General features: G+C 35.3%; 1 protein-coding gene across 1 annotated transcript in view; it reads left to right on the top strand.

Moving 5' to 3' along the window:
- The window catches only part of TTBK2 (tau tubulin kinase 2), an 81,085-nt gene that overhangs the window by 46,204 nt on the left and 10,739 nt on the right, over positions 1-24,142 (top strand). Inside the window, exons 8-15 of the mRNA XM_059473477.1 lie at positions 412-477; positions 1,043-1,135; positions 2,122-2,247; positions 5,197-5,354; positions 6,300-6,516; positions 7,922-8,133; positions 9,301-9,889; positions 15,046-15,294. Coding sequence (XP_059329460.1) covers positions 412-477; positions 1,043-1,135; positions 2,122-2,247; positions 5,197-5,354; positions 6,300-6,516; positions 7,922-8,133; positions 9,301-9,889; positions 15,046-15,294 — 1,710 coding nt within the window. The remainder of the gene's footprint in view (positions 1-411; positions 478-1,042; positions 1,136-2,121; positions 2,248-5,196; positions 5,355-6,299; positions 6,517-7,921; positions 8,134-9,300; positions 9,890-15,045; positions 15,295-24,142) is intronic.

Raw genomic sequence — 24,142 nt, 5'->3', positions numbered from 1 at the left:
TTGATTGAAAAAAATTAAATATCTACTAATTGTGGCTGTCATAAATTATATAATTCCTTCTCTAATACATTTATTTGAATAAAAAAAAGGATGGGAAAATACATTCTCTGATTATAAAACATCAATTGACTTAAGATCACGAGATCTCTAGAGTGTCAGGGAAGAAATGCTGGTTTTCAGAAAGTGAAAGAAATAAATATTTTAAATTGGTGTCTAATGCAACCTTTGCTATTTATTGGTCAGCCAGTTAGTGCCCACTTGAATTTCCACTGAGAACTTGTAGCAGCACAGTAAACCGAAATAACATCTCAAACGAGATATGTTGTGGCTCTGTACTCACTTTGTAGATGCCAAGTTCAGTAGTCAGAGGGTTTATTTCTGACAATGAGTCTCTTTCCTGTTCTCTGGCAGCCACGAGCTGTTGCTGGTTTTCGAGGAACGGTACGATACGCATCAATCAACGCACACAGAAACAGAGTGAGTATCACAATCTGGACCTAAACCGTCTCATGCAGCTAGAAGCAGTCAGTAACACAGTTACTATTAATTTCCTTTTTTGTATTCTTATCTATGCTTTTATTATGTAGAAATTAACAGCTATACATTTTGTGAAAGGATAATGTAATTTACAGTAGTTGAGGATAAAAAAGTTCTTGTATGAATAATAGTGATTCTAATACTTATCTTTGGTGTTCAGTTGTATTGCAAGTTAATAAGTTAAAAAAGTGAAGCTACTGAGTTTTATGAGGTACATAATGCCCAGTATATTGTCTTAACATCATACTCTAAAGAAATCTGAATTAACAGAGATTTGCCCTGTTATTTTAACACACTTCAACTTTTATTGTATTTCTCTCTGTCTTCTGTGGAAATGTACTTGTATGTTTCTCCCTAAAATAGCCACTGGATTTAATTAACTTCTTTTGCAGCATAGGTTATATTAAATTTTATATAATAATTTAAGTTTCGAGCAGTAAAGAACTTATCTTCCCTTTTGTTTAGGTATTTGTAATATGCTTTAAAATAATACTTCCTTTTACAGGAAATGGGTCGGCATGATGACCTCTGGTCTCTCTTCTACATGTTGGTGGAATTTGTGGTTGGGCAGCTGCCTTGGAGAAAAATAAAAGATAAGGTAAAGCTGAAGGTGAAACGAGAGCAAAAGGAAGGTTTACTTCTGGATTCCAGGGAAATGCTGTGATAAAGATTCCTCTTAGAATCATTAAATAATTTTAACATTACATTTTCCAGTTTTTTCTAGTGTTAGTTCTTGTGACTAGTGTCATGGTATAAAAAGCAATCAAATTTTACTAAGTGTTCTAGGAAGAAAGGAGGTTATACTTCTAGATTGAAATTATTGTGAAGGGCAGAAGTAAGTGTATATTTGCCACTTACTTCATTATTCCTGTTACCACTTGAGTACTTTATTTCAGCTATCACACGCTTAAAATGTCTAACCTGTTTTGATTATCTGTGAAATAGGTATTTCTTATTTGATCGTGAACGAAAGTGGATTGGGCAATATGCAGTAGTGCTTTAATCATATGTCATAGGTGAAGTATGCAAAGAAACAATATCTAATCAACCTGTTATTGCTTCTTCCAGCTTCTTTCGAAATCATATTGAAACCAGGTTACTCTCTGATGTGGTTTGTGTATTGGTAGATAACAGTGTGGTGTATAGGTAGCATCTCCTTTTTTGTTTGGATTTGTGCATCTTACATGACTGAATATACACTAAAAAGTGACTGAGCTTGACATGATGCAAGAACATGTTTAAACCTTTAAAACATACTGTTAGAAAGGGTTGGAGTGTTTAGTGACAGTTCTTTGTATCAGTCAGCATTCAAACACAGACAACAAAAACACAGTAGAAAACTAAATGGCTTTTCATATTGAATTTGGAGTTTGTACATTATTTTGCAAGTGTACTGAGGCCAAAACCTATAGAATCTCCTGTCTTGGTATCAGGTGTAGAATGGCCTTTCTGACTACCATTCAGTGTAATGTAGAGACCTGTCTCTCTGGCTAGTGGTGTATTTAATGGCTGTAACAGAGAATGTGAGTATGTTGTAACAGAGAAGGAAGATGTGCCAATGTTTGTTGTGTTACTCACTCCTAGGAGCAAGTGGGCTCCATTAAAGAAAGGTACGAACACAGACTTATGTTGAAACATCTTCCTCAAGAATTCAACGTTTTTCTGGATCACATTTCTAATTTGGATTACTTCACAAAGCCTGATTACCAGGTAAACATTTGTACTATTTTGTCTTTCTGTTTTATAAAGAAGAGAATTTTATGCTGTTTCATCTTCAATTTACTTTGATTTCATTGTGTAGTCTTGATAGTTATTATGGTTTGTGCACCACGAAGTTAATTTAATGACCATTTAGTGCCACAGAAACTCTGTGGTTCAAACATGTTATTTTTTTCCATTTGGGAAGGTTAAGACTTCCCTTAAAGTTTCTAAGAACAATTGACACCTGTCTTTCAGTCAGTATTCTTTTAGGGCTGGGAGCTATCCTACTATCACAGCCTATAGTATGTGCTCTGTAAGTTAATTGATCAGATTGTTCTTTCAGGGATTGTCATTCTGGCAGTTTTCCAAAGTCTGGAACTCAACACCTACAGCTAGAGCACAACATACAGTCATGGTATGAGTGGAAAAAAACTGAAGTATTGTGTATAGAGATCACAGAAGACCAGTCATATTTCTTTGTTTAAGAGAGTGTTGCCTGCTGAAATGGGCAGCCTCTGCTCAGTGGTAAGGTGGTATGTGCTGAGAGCATATGCTGTAGAATGTGTCTTAACTCACTCAGTGTTGACCTATGATTAAAGAATAAATAAATGTAGAACTTCTTCCCAGTTTGTGGAAAGCAGCAGAGGAGTGCTCAGGAGAAGCAGGGAGGGAAAGACTTGACATTTTCTTCAGCCTCACACACTGTGAGAAGTTGTACTGATTAAACTGCACACCATGGCAAGCTATCCCTGTGTGCCTTCCTTCTGGCTACCAGAAATATGCATTCCTGCTTCCCACTTGCAGGACCTATCTGCCTCTGTGCCTGTGTTCAACTCCCTAAATCAGTGAAATCAGAAGGAATGAGTTTCTGATGCTGTTCAAGTGTAATTGGTTCAACTGAATAAATAAATCTGACTAATTCTGGAATTGTAACTTTAATGAGAGCAACTTGTCTACTTTGCTTGGTAGAACAAAGAAATCAAGATATATAAGAATTGGAATAAGAGCTGAAAATCTCAAGGAATAACTGATTTCCTGTTGTAAGTGGATTTCTCTAAATCTACTGGTATATGATTCTGCACATTTGCAAAACAAAGAAATAATTTTTTGTGAAAAAATTTGAATGTTAAAAAAAACCCTTATTACCAATACAAAAAATATTCAGTATTGCTGAAAAATAAATACTTTGATTTTTTTTCCTCTTCTCCATTACAAATTTCCATGAAATTTATCCTGTAGTTTACAATTAAATGAGGAAAAACTTTCAATGTTTTGTGCGCCTAGTTATAAAGATGTATCAGATTTTTTTCCTATGGTAAAAAGTACTATTGCAGAAATTTTGATGTTGCATAGAAAAACTTGATTATAGACTGGTAAATACATTTTACATTGCAGAATCTGAATGATAAAGCATATAGACAGTCATATTTTTGCAAATCCTTTTCTGTGGTCTGTTTGTATCTAACACAGCGCATGCACTCAGCAATTAACACGATACCAGGAGAGAGTTTTTCCGTGATAGAGAAAGCCCAGTAATTTACAATCCTGTGGCTATTCATGGAACATTTGCAGTTGTGTAGCTGCAGCCTGAGCCTTACAACACAGTCTTGCTCATGTGCTTTAGAGCAGAACAGGGTGGTTTTATTTAGAGCAGTGAGAATGCTCTTTTAAATTCTGGTCTCTCTTAACTTGTGTTTGCAGTGGTGTTATTCCTACCTACTATACTCTTTGTATTTCTGGGTGGGCACTGAACAAGAATGTATGTGTATCCTTGCTTCAAAGGGTTTGTAGTCTAAAATGTTCATCACCAAGGTTGAGAAGCCATGTTTGATTTGGCAATATCAGATGTTTATTTTTTTCAAGTATGTATGCATACAGTGCTTCAGCCTCCTGATATCAATAAGCATTTGAGTTTGCATTTGGCTTATAGCAGAAATTGTTGAAAAGATTTAAAAGAGAATGGCTTTAAAAATTACTTCAGAGACACTACTTAATGTTTAGAGGAGGAGAAGAATTAAACACAGTACATAAGGGACAGAGTGAACTATGGCTTTGTGCTCTTCAGTAGGATTACAAAAATGATTGGGACAGGTGGCACACAGAAGGTTCTTGAGAGTAAAAATTACATGGGTGAGACCACTCTATACAAGAAAAATGATCCAAACTTTCCATCTATTTTAAGTTGCCAAAGGGTATGGCAAAGGAGAGTGTGGAAGAATTTTCAGCATCCTGGATTGGAAGAAACCCCAGATTTTTAGCTTCTAGGGGAAAAATCCTTAGAAATGCTGTAGAGTAAGAGAATGATATGGACACAGCCTTCCTGTCAGCTATTAGAATGAGACAAAGTTTGTTTCACAGAGAGAGGAAAGTGATGCCATTTTTTTCTCTGTCACGGACACAAATTTACTAAAGGCTTTTTCATAGCATAAAATGGGAGTTGAACACATAGACATTTATATAGTATAAATGTTAGCATTATATGAAGTAAATGATTATGGTTCTTAATACACAAATGTATTATGAATTAGCAGATCAGTATCCTTTTCTACATCTCATTCATTTCCTATGTTTCATGGTGTTACCAAATGTAGTATTTTCTCCTCCTCTGCTGGAGAGCCATTGTGTGGTATTCTGCAGCAATGTAGTTATGCTTCTCTGTGTGTATTTCTGTCTTTCTGTTAAAGTCTATGGTGTATCTTTGCCTCATGCCACTTAAAAACACAGTTGTGCATGGATTTTTTTTTTCTTCTGTTTCAATAAAATGTAATTTTTTATATTTTGGCCTCAAAGTCTTGAAAAAATGAGAAGTGTTTAATATAAAAAACTCTTTATTGTTGTTTTCAGTATTATATTCAGGATAAGTAAATAAATATCCTGATAATAAATATCAGGATATTTCTTAATTACTTGGTCTCTTAGACAAAAATCAAGCTTATTAACTTTTTTCTTTATTTTCAGCTTCTCATGTCTGTGTTTGACAACAGCATGAAAACATTTGGGGTTGTTGAAAGCGACCCTTTTGACTGGGAGAAGAGTGGAACTGATGGCTCTCTGACAACAACAACAACTTCAACCACCCCTCAGTTGCACACTCGGCTTACACCGGCTGCAATTGGGTATGCACTGTGTGGTCTCTTCAGTGGCAGCCACAGAGGGGCTTCCTACCAAAGGGAAATTGCCTCCATAATTCAGGTTTTTGCTGCAGGAGTTTGAATGCATAGAGGAAGGGAGGTTTGGGAGCATTTGAAGTATTTCCCTTTTTAGGATTCCAGTTTATACTGTCCGAAAAGACCAGCACTGCAGTCCTAAAATTATAGCAATAAAAATAGTACTCCAGGAAATTGCATGTAAATTTCCTCATCCATCTTTGCTAAATTGTATTTTGTGAAATTAAATAATGTGTCCTGAGTTTAAATGCCTGGAAATTTAACTGCCTGGAAATAAACCTGTTGTTTTCTGTAATCTTGAAATAAAATTCTAGCTGCAATTTCCTTTATAAGTTTGAAAAATTACTGGATCTTTATAAGAAATTTGGAAGTAGATTTTGGTTGTGTTTGAAATAATATTTAATATGCTGTATGAGACATTCTGTAATGAAGTAAGTTGGACAAGATGTGATGTTCAATAACACCCATACTCATCTCAGGGGACTGAAGAATATAGGGGGTGTTTATGGATGAACGTAAGAAGTGTTTATAGGTGCCATTAATTTTTTTTAATAGAAGAATACATAGAGAAGAATCAGGAGAGAAGTTGAGCCTGGACATGATCTGTGGCAAATTTTCTCAGAAATGGCTTCACAAACATTTGAATAAACAACTTTTATGTGATAGTATTTTTTTATTTGCATTTTGTTATGTACCTAAATTAAATAAATTGTGAAAGCCAAGAAGTTGGAAGTGTTATATTAAATAATTTCCAAGCTTTATTTTTCTGCAGAAATGTGATTTTCTTTGTAAGTTTTTGCTTGTTTCTTTCTTTTAAAATAGAAAATAATTTCTGTAAACACATGAGAGTATAAAAATTTTAATTTTCTGATTTTTTTTAAACTGCTTTTATAGAATTGCCAATGCCACTCCTATCCCAGGAGATTTGCTGCGGGAAAATACAGATGAAGTATTCCCGGATGAACAGCTCAGTGATGGAGAGAATGTTATTCCTGTTGGTGTATCACCAGAGAAAATACCTGGATCCCCTGGACATCAGCGTCCTCAGGAAAAAGATGTTTGGGAAGAAATGGATGCAAACAGAAACAAAATAAAACTGGGGATCTGTAAGGTATTTTCAAATCTGCATTGTGAAGACCATCTCTGCACAGCTTCATGTTCTTGTAGTGCCCATAAGATGTAATTAATAAGGCAGTTGTACTTATACTGATTAACCAGAATGACCTAAGAAAATTATTTATGTTGGAGATAACGCATTTTATATACTGAAAAAAGCAGGCAGATTTTTGAGACTTGTGTCACTTTATCAGGTCTTTATGATTAATAGCTTGCTGATAATTTGAGACTCTTTGTAGTTTACTCCTATTTGTTTTCTTCAGACATTATCTTCATTCCTGCTCACTGAGTGAAATCAAAGCAATTTTCCTGCATCTTGCATGTGTAGAAGCTAGATTCTAAATGTGCAAAAGATGATTTTAATGTTCTCCAGTCAACAAATCCTCAGTATGCATGGCAGTATCCATTTAATTCACTTGGTGGTTTTGTCTCCATAACATGTGATACCCTTGTACTGATTCAGAGGTTCATTGGCTGGTCTTTAGAAGAGAATACTGCTTTATTTTCCAAAGTGGTTGCTGAGAATTCGTCCCTCTCTTCCTTACTCACAATCACTGTGTTTCATACTTGGACATATGTTGCCTCTTTCTTAATATAACAGTGTTTTTAACATGAAAACAGATCTGGTACTAAAATGTTCTTTATCTAGGAGGGCTGTCTAGTTTTGAAGCTGTTACTCATTATTTGCTAGGAAAACAAATGTATTGTGGGAAATACCAAGGCATGGTGCCTGCTTTCCAATGTGCTTGTTTGTTTGTTTATTTTTACCAAAGAGAGAGAAAGGAGATTGTTTTAGTTCAAACAAAGGTACTTTCTGTTACACCAGTAGAAACCAAGGATGATCATGATTTCCCAGCTCTAAATCATATTCAGTTATTATTCTAAATCATGTTCAGTCATTATTAAGATAGAATGCAGCTGGGTTAAAACATAGGTTAAAGTCACAGAAATATTTAGTAGATTTAGTGTATAACAGTGTTATATGCTCCAGAGAATCAAAAAGACAGCCTGAAAGCTAGCTTCTCTTTAATAAGAGCACTTGATTGTGAAGCAGACCAAAGATGCTACCAAATGCTAGGTTTCAGACTATTACTGAAGAAAATTTCAGAGATGGGTTTGAAGTATCAGAGTAAATGTAACTGTATTACTGTGTCTTTGATACTCCTGTTCTCAGACTTACAAGAACCAATATATTGCCATTATTTTGTCAGCTATAGATGTGTGCTGAAGAGTATATCTAAACTCATAACTTAACTATGGCATGAACTTAAGGACCATTCGAAACACAAATTGGCTTTTCACAGTCTAAAAACTTGGCGGCTATTTCCCATGTAGTACCTTGTCTTCCTCTTGTTTTGCCTCTCCTAGTGAGTTACATTTTTACTTTACATTTTGCACAGGCTGCCACAGAGGAAGAAAACAGCCATGGACCAGGGAATGGAATGCTAAATGCCCCAAGTCTTGGTTCTCCAATTCGAGTTCGCTCAGAGACCACCCAGTTAGACAGAGACGTTCCACTGGTGCGAAAGCTGCGCTCCATTCACAGCTTTGAACTGGAGAAGCGTATGACCTTGGAGTCTAAGCCCGACACTGATAAGTTTCTTGAGACCTGGTAAAGAAATTATGGTATCATTTTGCTAGGATCTTTTAAGGATATGTGGTTAGGATACTGTTATCTATGCTGTGTGAAGAACAGGAATGGACCTGTTGAGTACGCTTATGCAAGTTACTGCAAAATATTTTTCATAATACTGCTCAATTAATGGATTCCACTACTTGTTAATTGCTTTAGAAAATTCTTAGTGCTTGAATACGGTTGGAGTCCCTCACCTGGGAATTTTTTATTTCAAACTTAGTGGTTGTAACCCTAGTATTTATTAAGTTTTTCTTCGATGGCATACTCTTGACAGTCAGTACAAGTCATTCTGAATAAGAAAGTTGACATCAAGTGCCCAATAGAGGTAGCATGAGATTAGGCTATATGATATGAGAAGGGAAGTTTACAGGAAGTGGAGTGAAGAAGTTAGAAATCTACCTGCATGCAGCAGGCTTAGTTATGTCCAAATGTTTTACACCAACATAAAAAAATCTTGGTGGAAGACAGATAACTTAAAATATAATTTGAAGGTAGAGAAGAGACAGATGTATGAAAATGGATTCAGTTTGCCTGTGTCTAGAAAGAATAAGGGGAGAGGGACACAGTGAAATCTGACTGAAAGGCAGAGGCCGAGTGGGGACAGAAGAAGAGAGCTGGGGCGATGACAGTGGCAAAATCTTTCCGAATACTTCATAGGGGAGCTAGGAATTTGAATTTGTTTGATGAAAGAAATTTTGCAAAGCATAAGTAAGGAATCAATCAAAGCAATAAATAACATTCTTCTTGAAAGTATATAATAACTTCTGCAGGAGACATCCGTTTCTTCTCTTCCTCTTTGAGTCTCTGCTTTGTAACAAATTAAGTACACCGGACATCTGTGGTTACCTCACGTTTGAGTTTTTTTCTCTCACAATTCTCCTTTCTGGTAATTATATTTACAATACAATGTCATGAATTACAACTAAAATTAAAAATGTGTACATTTCTAAGGCCATCCATATTTACTTGACATCTTACTTATTTGTCTCAAATTGTGGATCTTTGAACCATTGTAGGCTGTTCTAGAATATGACAACAAATTTTTATATAAATCTAATTTTCTTCTTCTGAAAACACTCAAATGTAATATAAATGATTTAATTAATTCTTAACTAATTCAGATATTAACTTTTTTTCTCTAAGTTTGGAGAAGAAGCAGAAAGACTTGAAAGTGGCAGAGACTCCTGTTGCTGCTGTTCCTCCTCTTTCTCAGAAAACATCTCTTCCTGCCCGCACGGACCATGTTTGGCACTATGATGAAGAGTATCTTCCAGATGCTTCAAAGCCTGTGTCAGCTAATTCTCCTGACCATGCTGATGGTGTTATGAGCAATGGATTTGTAGCTGTTAACCTAAGCTCCTGCAGGCAGGAGGTTGATTCTAAGGAATGGGTGATAATAGATAAGGAACGGGACTTGCAGGACTTCAGGACAAATGAGGCTTTAGGGCACAAAATGACTGGAAGTCCCTCAGATGAAGAGCCAGAGGTACTACAAGTTCTAGAGGAGTCCCTTCCAGAAGAGCAGTCTAAAGAGGGTGGTTGGGCAGGAAACAATGTCCATGCCAAGAACCAAACTTCGGGTGTGGAGTTTGTTCTCGACGCGGAATGTCACCCTGCTGCATCTGAACAGCTTACAGATAAATTGGAACTTCTGTCTGGAGCTGCAGGACAGCTTCTTGCAGCCACCCCTACAAGTCCTATGGAAGCTCAAGCAGAAGGAGCACTCACTCCGGTAAGAAAACCTCTTCTTCATTCAGAATTGTAAGAGGAAATGGTAAGGGTGGTGTAGCAGAAATTTCTAGTTTCAGCAGGTATGGGACTTGATTCTTGAAGACTGATCTTCTGTATTCTGTTACACAGCTGTTTACAGTCACCCATGGAAGTGCTAATTGTTCTGCAGGCGTGATCCACAAAACTGGCCACATTTTACAAAGAGTTATCTATCTATATATCTGTCTGTCTAAAGAAGCTCCTTGTGCAGTGATTCCTAATCAGTGAGGGACACACATGCAAACACATATTTATTATGTTTGCAGTACATAAATATAAAATTGCAATTGAATATGTAAAATACTGTGCTACCATGTTTCATGTGCTCCAGGAAAAATCTAAGTGGCTGAAATTAAAGAAACAGTTACTTGCTCTCATGTCTCGCTATTATTCCTGCAGTGTTTACTTCTGGAATTCACTTTGTTTCTCCCTGTTACTTCAGAGATTTCTAATGGTCCCTATACAAACAACTTGTTGCCTTTATATAAAGTGTTGCTGCTTTTCACTTCTTAAATACTTTTGCAAATCCTACTTTACTCTTATACTTTTTGCTAAAACAGATTGCTTTGCTTTCGTTGCATATCCTTGTTTTTCTTTTTCCATCTTTTCTGAAGAATTCTCTGTTGCACAATTTTTGAACATTTATTTTTTTTCTCCTGTCACTGTTTCTAAACAGAGACTTCTTTGCCTTTACTTAAGGAGTAAGTGAGGTTAATGGTTAAGTGATTGGGAATCACCTCATGGTTTTATTTCTCCCCTTTTTAAAGTAGATACTGTGGCATCTATGATCTAAAGGTCAGTTCTGTGAAGTTCCCTTGAGCCAAGAAACCTGACTATATTTTTCTTCTTGTATCACCACTTTTTGTGAAAGTTACTGCCAGCTCATTAGAAAAATTTGTCACCGACTAGTCATTTATTATCAGGTGTGGAATATCCTTTATAGTGAAAATGAGCTACCCAATGTAATTAACTATAGCAGCACAGTAAAATTTCAACTGTGCCTAGATTCTCATGGAAAAGGCAAGATGTATGGACATCATACTTTAAATAATGTCATTTATAGAAGATTTGTTTTGTATAATAGAAAATATAGAACTGTGTTAAACAACAGATTTTTGAGATTTAGTTTGAAATATTAGATGCATGAAAGAATTTTTGATGGTTAGAAACCTTTAAAGGTGAAAAATTATTTTAAATTTTTAAGTTGTTTGGTTTTTGTATTTTAAGGTCAGTTTTAGTAAAACAAACAAGAAAAAGCAGCACTTGGTCCTGTAAAAAATACTAATTATCAAGTGTCTTTATTTCAAGAGCCTTTAAAAACAGCTTGTAATTTTCTAATAAAATGCACTATACAATTGTACACTTTATGCAAATGTGGCTCTTTTGGGGGAAATAGCTGTTTTACTTTAAACTAAAAGTGGAGGTGGTACAAATATTACGTACTACAGTGCAAAAAATGGACAATATCTTTGTCTGTGAAGGAAGAAGTTTCAGAACATGGGAGCAGAAATGGTTGCAAACAAAGTTAATTACTATAAAATGCATTGGAAGAAATACTGGCTGAAGTAGAAACTCGAGTGAAATTATATTTTACTCTCACTTTGCAGGGAGATAAGTAGCATTTGTCATTACCTGAAAAAAGGGGGAAATTAATATAGTTTATCTTATGCTGGAAGATCAAGTAGTGTTGTGAGTGCAAGATGAATGGCAGGAAGGAATTTGGTGTTTCAAAGGTGAATGATGTACAATAGAAAATATAAATTGACCTGAGAATAAAAAAATGGAAATTACTTAGCCAGTTTAGTAGCTGGGAACAGAGTGTGCCTATACAGTGTGTCTCCTCCAACTGTGATGGCAATTTGGGGTAGTCTTCCATCTACCTCATTAGCCCTTGAAAGCCACACAAAGCCTAAGAGGCTATTTCAGGGTGAGTTTTTCTTTTTGGCCTTCATTGATGCATTCCACTTTATAAAGGATACTTAAATATTCCCTATGAAGGGCACTAGAACCTAGTTCTTATAGGTGAGTGTTCTTGTCACTTCACTGGGAGCAAGTGTGTGTGTATGCCTCTTCTTCCCGCCATTCTCTCTGTTCAAAGGTCCTGGTGACCTCTGAGAGCTGTTTGGTAGACTCCTTTTCTTTCTTCCTCCGAGTACTTGCCCTGAAACTACACATTGTTTTTTCAATGTGATCCTTGATTGTGCATAAGATGTTCTTGTTCTTTAGTATTTTTTACTAGGTAGCACATTCCTGGCAATAAAAATAATAGGCAAAGGTGATACTTTACTTTTCTGCTGATTTAATTATATTCCGCCAGTTACTAAGAGCAGGCTTGGATCCAAGAATGTTAATTTTAGAACTATAAATTAAATTTATGTTACTAAAAGGGGTTAAAATAGATGTTGAAATTGTAGTAATTTAGAAACTTAGAATTACTGAACTGGTTCACTCATTTCAGACAGCTTGAAACTCTAGGACATGCCAGCATTCGTGATCATCATGCTTATGAATATACCTCTCATATGGGTATATATATTCTACTGACCTGCTTCACTGTGACTTAGAACAAAGTATGGTTTTGCTTTTTGTGCTTATTTTGATAGGTTTGTTAAATATGCAAGCAATTACTTCAGTGGTGAAAGCATAAAATAGTTTTCATATCATAAGTCAAGTATTTTTTTGAATATTTCCTTTTTGCTTTGGTGATTCTTCTTTGTTCTTCATTTCTTTCAGAGCTTTATTGTGCACTATTTCATTAACTACTAGCATGGATGTTTCTGTGTGAGAAACTAATATTTCATACACTCACCCATAATTTTATTTTCTTTTGAAGGAAAGAAATTTCTAGTCTACAGTCTTTCCATTGGTAGATAAATATTCTTCCTGAAATTGTTTGTGTATGTGGACTTCCTGTAATTGTTGATAATATCACTTCTCACCTGTTATACACAACATCAGCATTCTATAAAAAATGTAGAGTTGCACCAGTTAAGAAAGGAAACTTGAACTCGAAAAATAAGAGAGAAAAACGTGTTAGTTATTGGCTTGGGGATGAGAAAGTCTTGGGCATAAAAAATTACATCAAATTATGCTGTCTATTATGAAAAAAAAAGGCCTGCAGGTAAGAGAAGCATTTTTCATGTTATCAGTCTTGGTTTTCCAGTTGCAATACAAATTCTGTGTGCAATCAGCAAAGACCAGTTTAATCTGGCTTAGTTGTGGGCACATGATCACATATATGTTGAATACTCAGAGTATGCTAAGGGTATATGTGCTGATTTTATGCTTTAATAATATCTTTATGTTGGCTTTGGCTGCAGGACAGACAGTGTGGGATTTACTGTAATATCTACTGGTATGAAGGTAATTTGTCAAAAGAATTTGAGCTGATCTAGACTAATAGTGAATTTATACTGGAGCAGCACTTTGCATCATACAGTTCTAGTTTTCTTTTCCTACACCTGGTACTAACAGCCTAGAGCTGGACTTTGTGTGTTATGGACCCACAGCTTCATTAATTTTCTGTGTTTGTGTTGAACTGCAAAGAACTCTATACAGTGCTTTCACAAATCCTTGCAACATATATTTATCAAGCAGATATTTCAGTAAATAAGAATTAATGGATTTGAAGTAATTAAGAATGTAACAGCTCTTTCCATCTTCATTTTCAGTTTAAATTAAACAACAGTTTGCTTTGATCTCACTTGGCTGACAACACGAATTTGTGTAGATGTATATGTGTGTATGTGTGTGTTATAGAAGAGGGTTTACTGTGTGAATCTATTAATTTTTGTTATTTAGAAATATTGCTGAAATGGAAATTTTGTATGTCAAGGTTATGTCTATCAAAAGCTTGCTCTTAAATATCTATTTATTTCTGAGTTGTAAGTAATTAAATTTTCATGTACCTTGTCTTCTCATTTGCTGCTTTTATGAGGCACTGGAAATACTTTTTTTTTCCAGTTGCAAGTCAGTGATGCATCATGGGAGCTGAAGCTTTAGTATTGACACACTTAAAAGATACCTTTTCCTTAGAAATGGAAATGCTTGCTAGATGGTCTTGCTTTCCAAAGGATATAGGTTAGAATTGCAATGGTATAAAACAAAAAGTCACCTTCATGAAGCATGAAGCTTGCAGAAAATTTCCTTATCTCTACTCTTCATGGTTTTCTCTAACTGTAATTGGAACAAAGAATTGCAAGCTATGTATAGCAATCTCATTTACAGGTATTTAAGTGTGTCACTATCAGATATTTATTCAGTACTGGTAAAGGTCTTGCAAAAAAACAGTGGATTTTACCTTTGTATATCAAAGCTATAGGTTTATTAGAATCATCAATAAGCAATTTAAAAATGTACTTTGTCTTAAATTAACCGTTTGGAAGAGGTTGCAGTTCTTATTCTTTTTTCTTACCTCTTATCTAAATGCTTTAATTAATGTAATTCAAGATGAAGCAATTGTTCCTTGATTCTCCAGGCCAATGTAGCCTTCTAGTTTGGTCTCATATTTGGGAAATTTCATCAGAATTGTTTAGTATTAACCTTAGTGATTAATCCTGTCAGGGGCAGTTCTTAATGTATGCTGCTATTGGCACAGCAGTAAAGCCTTCAAAGGGTGTATATGCTATCACTGTAGTAATCTCAGAAACACAGATACGATGTTGTGCGGATGTGCTAAGTGTTTGAAAGGATCAGTCAATGATCAGCGAGCCAGTTATCAACTGATGTACGCAATGTCCTTGAAACAACCTCTGATAGTTTATTACATTAAAAGCCCTACAAGCCCTAGACTGTTACTGACCAGTTATTATGGTTGCAGAGGTTGGACTTAAAGAATCTGATTTTATTTTCCAACCTAAATGATTCTATGATTCTAAGACTGAGTGAATGAAGAGTCCAGATAGATAAATTATAATTACTCTTGATTTTGATACTGGATTTTTGAAAATTATGGAAAATGTGAAGATTAGACTTAAGACACCTCTTAAATTATGACCTTTCAGGCTCTTAGGGAGTTGTGAATATGGTTTTTGAGGGAATGCATACAGGCGAAACATAAACAAGAATTATTAAAATATATTCAACCTTATTTTCTTCCCCGCCATGTTGTTCTCACAGCTCAACCCATGTCATATGCTGCATTTCTCCACTCCAAGAATTTCAAGTCCCATCCTCCGCACCATGAGCCCTATAGCCTATCTGTCCATCCACTCGGACCCTCTGAGGGAGGCTGCTTTACCCAGGAGTCAGTCAGCTGAGAGCCACTCCTCTTCCTCCCGCTCAACTGGCCGTAGGCAGCTTCCTGTCATTCCCTGTGGCAGCAAGCTCCCCCCTGTCATTCGCATCTCAAAAGCACAAGCTGAGCAGGTGAATAAGCCTTGTCTTCATAGAAATGACTGCGTTGTAGCAGTCATCTGTAATGTTTCACGTTTTCAGTTGCTCTGCACAGTCTGGTGGTAGGCATATGCTAGTCATACTGCTATACACAGCATCCTAAAAATGTTTTGAAAAATCAAGTTGGGGAGTAAGAATGGATCTTTTCCAGGAATAGAGTTGGGAATACTCTGTGAGGAAGATAATACTGTCCCACTTAGAAGAGGGGAATATTTAAGGAGCTGTTATTCAGGTTAAGATCTGGAGCACAAAGTGTCTTTGGATGTTCTGAAAGACAGATTCACTTCCTCAGATATTTTCTCTTGAAAAAAGATAGGATTATAAAATATAGAAATTTTTTTTTGCTTAATTTAAAGCAAAGAATAATGGATTCCTATAATCACAGTACTAGCTGAATTTCAAACTGGGATCACATATTAAAATTTTGACTGCTCTAAATGATTTTAATGTGACAAAAAGAGATCTAGAAATAGTCAGAACATTTATTTGGAAATTAGCAAATAATAAAATTTTCCCCTGCTTACAGTATTTAGAGTAAAGATGGCAATTATCAGGGGTCACAGATAATGAAAATGCCACTAAAGAAAGGGGACTTTTTGTAGTTTTGTATTTCCAGTTTCATTTCAATATGAAAGATGAAGGTTTGCAGTCATTATCGAAGTTAAGTGTAATTTTTGTATTACAAAAATATTGAGATCTGCTAAGTAGTGTGAGTTTGCGTTGTTGGGTAAAGCAGTATGACATAGCATTAATGCATAAGACTAACATATCATCATCATTTTACCATTAATGTTTCATTTGGATTATACTTTGTGTTGCCTTTCATTTCCAATGTATTTTTCAGTATAAAAAGTTCTATATTACAGTTTTTCTTTTCTCAAGGAAGAATGAACAGGAGTATTGATATTAAAAGTAATTCATTAAGCTTAGTTACTTTCAAAATCTTGTAGGACCATTGGTATGTAATAACAAGGTAAAACCCTGACTGTTTTTTAGCTGAATATAAAAAAAAATTATCTGTGTTTGATGTATAAAAACAAACAGTAGCTCCCCAATGTTCGTGACTGTGAATTTGATGGGATACCAAAATACCACATCTTGATGGCTGACATACTGATTAGGGAAAGGGACCTAGGAGAAAATTACTCATTAGGAGTTAAGTTTCAGTATTTTTTGGCATTGGTTTGTATCCTAGGATGCAAGATGACCTTAATTTCTGGTTGTTGGAGTTTTTTTGGGTTGATTTTTTTTTTTTGGTCCCTATAGCTACAATTTAAATTTTTCAATCAGAATCTATTGCAGATGTAATTAGCAAACTTAGTAAAATGTCCACAATGCTCAGAAAAAGCAAGTTGGCACAGAGGATCTTCTCTGGCTTCCTTAGTACCCAAAAAATAAATACAGCTGCAATATTAATAAGGGCTGCAAAGTGATGTACTTTGTCATGTGGAGAAGACCTGGCAATGTGCCAGGTGCTGCTGCTCAGTGGAGTGAACATTAAGCTTCTTCTTTCCTTTTACCTGGTAAGTGCTTGACTGCTGTGTTGCTTTTTGAGCTGTGATTTGAAAGTCATAACTGTGTTAAGAATGATCAGTTTTTCACTTTCCATGGAAAATACAAGCACGTGATTGTTTACTTCATTCCAACAATGAAAGCCTTGTGTACTTTATGGCTCACTGAAGAATTCAAAAACTTTTGCAAGTCATTCTCTTTTTGACATATTTTAAATATTTAAAAGATTTTTAATGTCATTCATGCTAATCTCTACAAATATTTGGTACTGAATATATTTTCATGTCTTTCCTGCTGTCTGCAATTTGGTTCAGCATTCATAACTAATGTATTGCACAGGTCAGGGATCTGTACTGTTGAATTTAGTTTCATGTATTAAAAAATAAGAAATTATACATTTGTTTCTGAAATCAAGCAAAGTGACTTTCATTCCAGATTTTTGATGAATGTGGGTTCAGGAGCTCTAACCTATCTTCCTGTACTTTGGTATCAGATAGAGGAGGTCATGAAATCTCTGTATATTCTCTGCACACTAGTGCAGATGTAGGTTGGTCTATATTTGCTCAATACAGGACTCCTGTCTTGCCATACATAAATTATGAAAGAGAATTGGAGTGTTTTGCTTCAGCTCTCCTTAGTTATTCAACTTGCAGCATAAAGAAAAGAGTGTGACAGCATTATAGCTCTCAAAAAACCCAGATGAATTCTTTGTACTTGGGTCTGAAAAGTGTGTCTGGAGTGCTATTAGTATTCTTCTCATCTACAGCATGGTCAAATTGTACAGCAAATCCTCTTGAAACCTAACATTTTTCTTTCTTTCTTTTCCAACCAGATGAGTTGTGTGCTTAGAGAGCGGCATTGGGTGTTGTGTGAGGTCAATGGTAAAGGTGATGTGAGTGCAGCAACTACTGGCCAGGGCTGTGTGTGAAGATACTGCTTAAGTAGTTTAAGTGCTAAATGTGCAGCTGTGTCTTAAGAAACAATCAAAATCAGTGAGTGCAGATTTTTATCTCTGGTTTCTCTAATTCTCCTATAAGAGTGAACACCTCTTTTAGCCATGGCAGCAATCTAGAATACTTCTAAACTGGCTGCTTTATAATATGATACAGTCCTTAACAAAGGTGGATTCCAGTTTTGTCTGTCATTCAGATGTTTCTTTTTTCAGTCTGCTTAATCAGATATGTGCAGGGAGGCTAGTTTAAATCTTATTATTTTATGGTTATTCATGGTGTTAGGGAAGGCTAATCTGTGTCTCTCAGGTTAAGCAATTAGAGTTAGTTGGCACTTATACAAATATTTTCTGTCTTAAAATTCTCAAATTTCTACCTTACTGGAACATTTAAAAAATATTTTTAAAATTATATACTATATAATTAGTTACAAAATGCTCTGAAATCTTCCCACACAAGAAGCTATGGAAATGCAAGCCATCACTTTCATATTCATATCCAAGATGAGAAATAATATACTGATCTGAGTTGAAAAGTTAAGTTTGTCTGTAGAAAAAAGGTTCCAATTTCAGATTTTACAGAATTGTTATGCCTCTTGTTACCTATCCTGATGGAAAATATATGGAGTCAGCATGAGGTTTAAGTTAGGTTCTTACCTGTTTCATTCAAGGCAGAAATGCAAGGAGTTAGTCCAGCTTGTAGCTATGAGAACTGTTTGATACACAGAAGGTTTGATTTTGTTAAGTAGGGAAAACGTGCAGATGGTTACCATCTCATTCATGATGGGGTAATTGTTAATAAGTGTTAATTTTTCAAAAAATTTTACCCTGGCTTACTCACAGTCTTTTAAGCAACTGGATTTTATATTGATAATGATGTTTCTAGAAGAATTTTCTTCTACACACTCTTTCTAATGTGAACAAGTAAAAATTTTTATTTTTTACTTTTATCCAAGTGTCAGAGGAAATTGGTTGTTACATAGAAATCTAAATGCTGCCTTTTCAGAGCAGTCTTTTGTTTGAAGGAAATTCTTCAGGCATACTTTTTTCTCATCTGCCTTTGGTGTAAAGAAGAACTAAAAGTACAGCCTGTTAAATTCTAACAATGGAAACTTTCCACATTGTAAATTAAGTAATTAAGAGTTGAGGACAAGCAGTCAGCATGAATGACTTAATTTTTCCTGAATAGTGTGTTGCTGTAGAGAAGATTTCCATTTGTAGTGACAGAACCATTTTGGCCATTCTGCTTCTGCAGGTTTCTCTACTAGAAGCAGCAGAAAAGTGATGAAAGTCTGGACTGAGCAGTGGTAATGGCATCTGCATACATTGAGTCAAAAAAACCCAAAAATATAAAGAGTTATAATTGTTTAACATGTTTGTGTTTCTGGCATCTGCAATGCTTTTATGATTCCCAAAATTTGTAATCACAACTTGCAGTTAGTCTTGTCTGTCCTTGAAGTTATCTTTTTTTTTTTTAATTATTCTTTTAAAATACCCATCCTATCCAAAACATGTGTGTTTTGTTACATTTTTCTAACATCATAATTTCATTAGCCTAAAATAAGTAAAGAAGTTTCAGGAAAGCTAAGTGGTCTGTGGGATTTCCCATGGAGAGCTGATTAACTCTGGGGTCAACAATTTTTTCCATGATGACACTTCATACTATAATCATCTTGAAATTATTAGGTGGTTACAGTTCAGGACATAATGACTCATGATTGTTTCTCCTGTAATTAAGTTATAATTTATCTAATTAATATAATTAACATTGTGCCTGTAGATAGGTCTACATACTGTCTACAGTATCATTCAGAAGATAATCTTTAATTTAGATGTATTTATTTCTTAAAATAATTGTATTCTATTATTAAAATCAGATATGATTCTAGTGCAACTGTAATTACAGGGAAAAATTCACACTTCTGAACTGTGCATTGAGGCAAATCAATGCTTTCTTTGAAAAGAACCATTTCTTTGGAACTCAAGAAAAATACTACAATACTGATAATTTTAATAGCAGTATCACAGGAGTATTATGTGAGTGTTATGAAATAATAGTCTATAAGTGCTTCTGCTTTCCTTTTCAGCAGTAAATTTCAAGAATGTTCTTCAATTGGTTTATGCAATATATAGAAGTAGTTTCAAATTGAATGAGTACCTGTTTTAGTCATGTTACCAATTAGTCACTTTTTAACAGTCACGGTCATTCTCTAAAAGGAATCAAATTAGTATTTTTAGAGCAGTCAGTATTTTCCCTGTATAGGATATAGCTTTATGTTAGAACAACAAAAAAAAAGTCGAATTTTGTCTGATAAGTGGTGTAGGAATAACTGAAAAGTGAAGCTCTTTAAAGAATTCAAAAGTTAAACCATGGCTAATAAGCCTTAGAGAAAGCCTGTACACACAGATCTCTATGTTCTTTATCCTCAAAAGCTATCTATCACATTAGACAATTTGAAAACACAGTTGTCCGTTTATAGCTCTGCGTTTATTCCATCCTCTTCCCATTTCTCACAACTTCCATGTAAATCAATGGCAAAATTAACATTATAGAAGAAATAATGTATCTGAAGAGCTGTGGAGACCAACATGTGTCTCTTAATATGTCACTTCTCTTTAGTCTAGGATTAGGGCCTGCCACATGTGAGTTTTTACTAAAAAATGATGGTGTCCTGAGGCCCAGCAGTTCCTACAAATGCCTGCAATGCTTGCAGTACTATATATACGGGACTATTGCTAAGGATTCAGTATCAAAATTTAGTCTAGTGTTCCACAACACACTGAATTAGAGCCATATGTTTCTCCTGTTTATCCCCATATTAGTCTATTTGTAGAAACAGCCAATATACTTTAGTAAACATATAAATAATTATCTTTAACTTCCCTGCTGTGAGCGTAATCTGGGAGTGGAATGTAAGGGATACAATGACCACATTCTAGAAAGTCAGTAGGAGTGACAGTAGTAGGGAGGGAGGATTTTGGGAGGTGGGTCTGTTCTGAACAGGTAACTGTGAGCTGTCTGCCAAGATGTGAGGTGTAGCAGTGGTTTACTTGTGTGAGAATGGCACTGGCAGTAAATTACAGGACAGTGCATTATATAACTTTGGCTTTTTCATACAATCTGCAGTTCAAATTTCTTTGCAGAGGCATAATATTGTGTGAAGAAATAGAAAGTAAGTAATGTAAGTAAAGAAAAGATCATGAAGTAAGAGGAAGCTGGTGAACTGGAAAGATTTAGGGAGAAGTTTTGGTCTTGCAAATTAGAGTTGCACTTCCAGACTTGTACTAATATTGGTTTTGTTCCTACTGGCTGTAGAGCTAACCATAGGTGAAAAAGAAGCAGGGAAAAGAGAAAAGATGTGGGGGGTTTATTCTCCTGGATACAAAAGCTTCAAGGTTTACAAAGGTAGCAAAGATGTTCTGAAGAGTAAACTGATTAGGTGAAGTGTCTTCAGAATGTCCAGTAATATAATGATGATGGTGTATTAATATGAAAAACTCCAAATAATGAAAGGTTTAGCAGGAAACAGAGCTACACACCATGTCTCTAAGAGGCCCAAAGTCCTGACAGCCCTTGACATTCAGAAGTATCAGACATCATGAGTGGAATGAAGAAGCTATTGCTGATATTATAAAATAATCCATATTCACACCTTTATGTCTTTCATTTAGCAATTTTGCAGAGCTAAACTCAGTGTTTCATTCCTCTGCAATTAGCTGTATATGTACACAGAGGCATTCATGCAAGCGTATGGCTTACTATTGCAGCCTGTCAATGGTTTAAAAGGAGGAAAGTTTATCAGATGCCATAGAGGATGTTTATGTTGTTGTTTTGTTCTTATTCCTTCTTGACATCTCGTAAAATTTCCTGAAGAAATGCATGGTAATTTCTGATCTTGGTTCAAGTGTGAATTTGAGGAAACAGAAAGGAATTAAGAAATTATTTAGGGAAGGCCAAAAGATTCAAGACTATGGTGGCAGTAATTTAAATGGAATATTTTGGAGTTAAAGGAGAACCTTGAATTAATTGTTCCATATATTGTCTCAGCCATTTTTAGTGATCTGTTGAGACACATAACTCCTGTTGAAGTGTGGGAATTGCAAAATCAGTGTTATAAACTAGTTATCATGTTGAGGTGAAAGGTAGGATTTTAAGTTGTATTCCCCATATTTCACTTAGATTAATTGTAATCTTTGTTCCTCAGGTTCAGTGTTTTACATAATTGGCATAATTAACCGTAAGAATCTCATAGGATAAGAGTGGATTTAGCGGCACAAGAAATAAAAATATGAGGTTAATGACTACCCATTTAAATTTCTTGAACACATAGGTGAAGGGTCAAGTCCAACAGGGATCTAGTTCTTGTACTTTGAGAAGACCAATAAGAAGTTTATTGACCATTTGAGAAAACAAATTTTTGTTTGTTATTGAATAAAAATCAAGAAAGTGATATATGTGTTCAAAAAGCCTTTTCTGAAAGTTTGAATTATTTAGTAGTACCAGATCTTTAACTGATACTTAGTCATCCAGTATCCTTTTCTTTTCTCCATTTGTTCAATGTTTCTTTTTCACAAATAGCTCCTGCCTATTTGATTGTAGGTGGTTCAACAAGCCTAATCTCCTCTTTCTTGAATGTAAGGGTTGAATCTCTATGGCCAAGATATGGTGGAAAGACTAGAAAATTCTCTCTCCACATGTGGCAAAGGATATGAAGTCTATTGAAAAATGTAAATTACCTTCATATCAGAGCTGCTTTCTTTTAGCAAAGAATTGACATATGAAAGAGGTGTCACAAGGAAAAGAGAGTTTTAATGTAAATGTATTTTTGCAAAGGAGGATTTAAATGCAGTTGCAGTTCTTCTAGAAACATATCAAATAAATACCCTTCTGAAAGCAAATGCATAAGGTTGTCTCATCTCTGTAAGTTGAGAGGACACCCCGATCATTCTGTTCTGAGGGAAGTCATCCTTCAGATATGTGGAAGATAACTCTGGTGTTTTAATCCTAAATTATTTGGATTGGCAACTAGATTAGCTCACCCAGTGAAAAGTTTGAAAAAGGAAATATTTACACATGCTTATTTTTGAGATGCATCTGCAGCCCTGGAGAACAAGGTACTGAAACAAACTATTGAAACAAGACAGAGCTCAGTGGACATCAAACGCCCAAGTGAGGTCTCCAAATTTTGAACCTCCTCTTCCAAGGATAATATTGCAATAAAATTTCCTGAACTCACTTTAACCCAGATTGTAGATCAGAATTTTTAAGCAAGCTGATGATTTTTGTCTGACAGGCCAAAATAAGTCCCTCTGTTGTATGAAAGCAAGTCCTTCAATATATAGGCTACCTTGAGCAGTGTTGTCTTCAGGCAAATTCCTATGTCTGGATGAAAACCTATGGGACAGCTCCCCTGTTTCATAGATCTTTTTGTTTTTATTTTTTTTTCTTCTCCAGTTTTTTCTTTTTTCTTTTCTGTGCAGAATTCTCTCTAAACTGTTTTTTAATACTCAAGATTAAGGCACTAAATGATCTAATCATGGAAAGGTGCCTTTAAAGACAATTCTATTTCCTCTGTTCTTTGTGTAGCTGAACTGATGGTCTTGGATTCTCTCAGAAGAAGTCTTTTGCACTAAGAAACATTTCACTAACTCAAAAGGGAAATAGTGTTTCTTTCAGATGAAAGAACTTGGACTAAGAGGAGATGAGTAGGACTGTTTTTCCCTAACCTCTAAGTAACCTCAGATTTTTGCTCAATGTACTATTTTAATTCAGCAAACATGGAGGACTGTATTGGCCCAAACTTGAAAACAAATTATAAAGGAAACAAAATATAGACCCTTACTGCAGGTCTCTGTGTGATTGTTTTTTTGTTTCGTTTGGTTTCTACTGCCAGTAATATCAATGTACTAGGCTTCTTGCACAAGCCTAGTAAGCTCAGCGCTGTGTACAATTTCTTTAACAAAATCAAGTAAAATCTGTATTATAACATAGCAGCATGCTAGCGACGCTCCACTTGGTTTCTCTTCTACCAGTAGTGAATCAAGAAAGTGTTTTTGCCAAACTCAGACTCCAGTTTCCACTTTCTGTTGAGTACAGATTGTGTCAGATTCATGAAGCTGTAGAATAGAAAGAGACACAGAGCTGAACTCTCTGTCCATGTAGAAAAAGATGGAATGGTATCCCCTTGATTTTTAATTTTTTTTTTGCTGTTTAGACCAACTTACTCGAACCAGTATCTATAAGCCAAAATGCTGGACTCCTCTTCATGTGAGAGTGCATTCCTCCCATGTCTCCAGAGACAAAACTTGTGTATGTGCTCTCTCTTGTGTATGTGTTCTCTCACCCTCTCACCTCATGAT

This window comes from Ammospiza nelsoni, chromosome 6 (assembly GCF_027579445.1).
Source record: "Ammospiza nelsoni isolate bAmmNel1 chromosome 6, bAmmNel1.pri, whole genome shotgun sequence".
In the NCBI taxonomy this organism is placed as follows: Eukaryota; Metazoa; Chordata; class Aves; order Passeriformes; family Passerellidae; genus Ammospiza; species Ammospiza nelsoni.
This window is presented reverse-complemented; position numbering and strand designations above follow the sequence as displayed.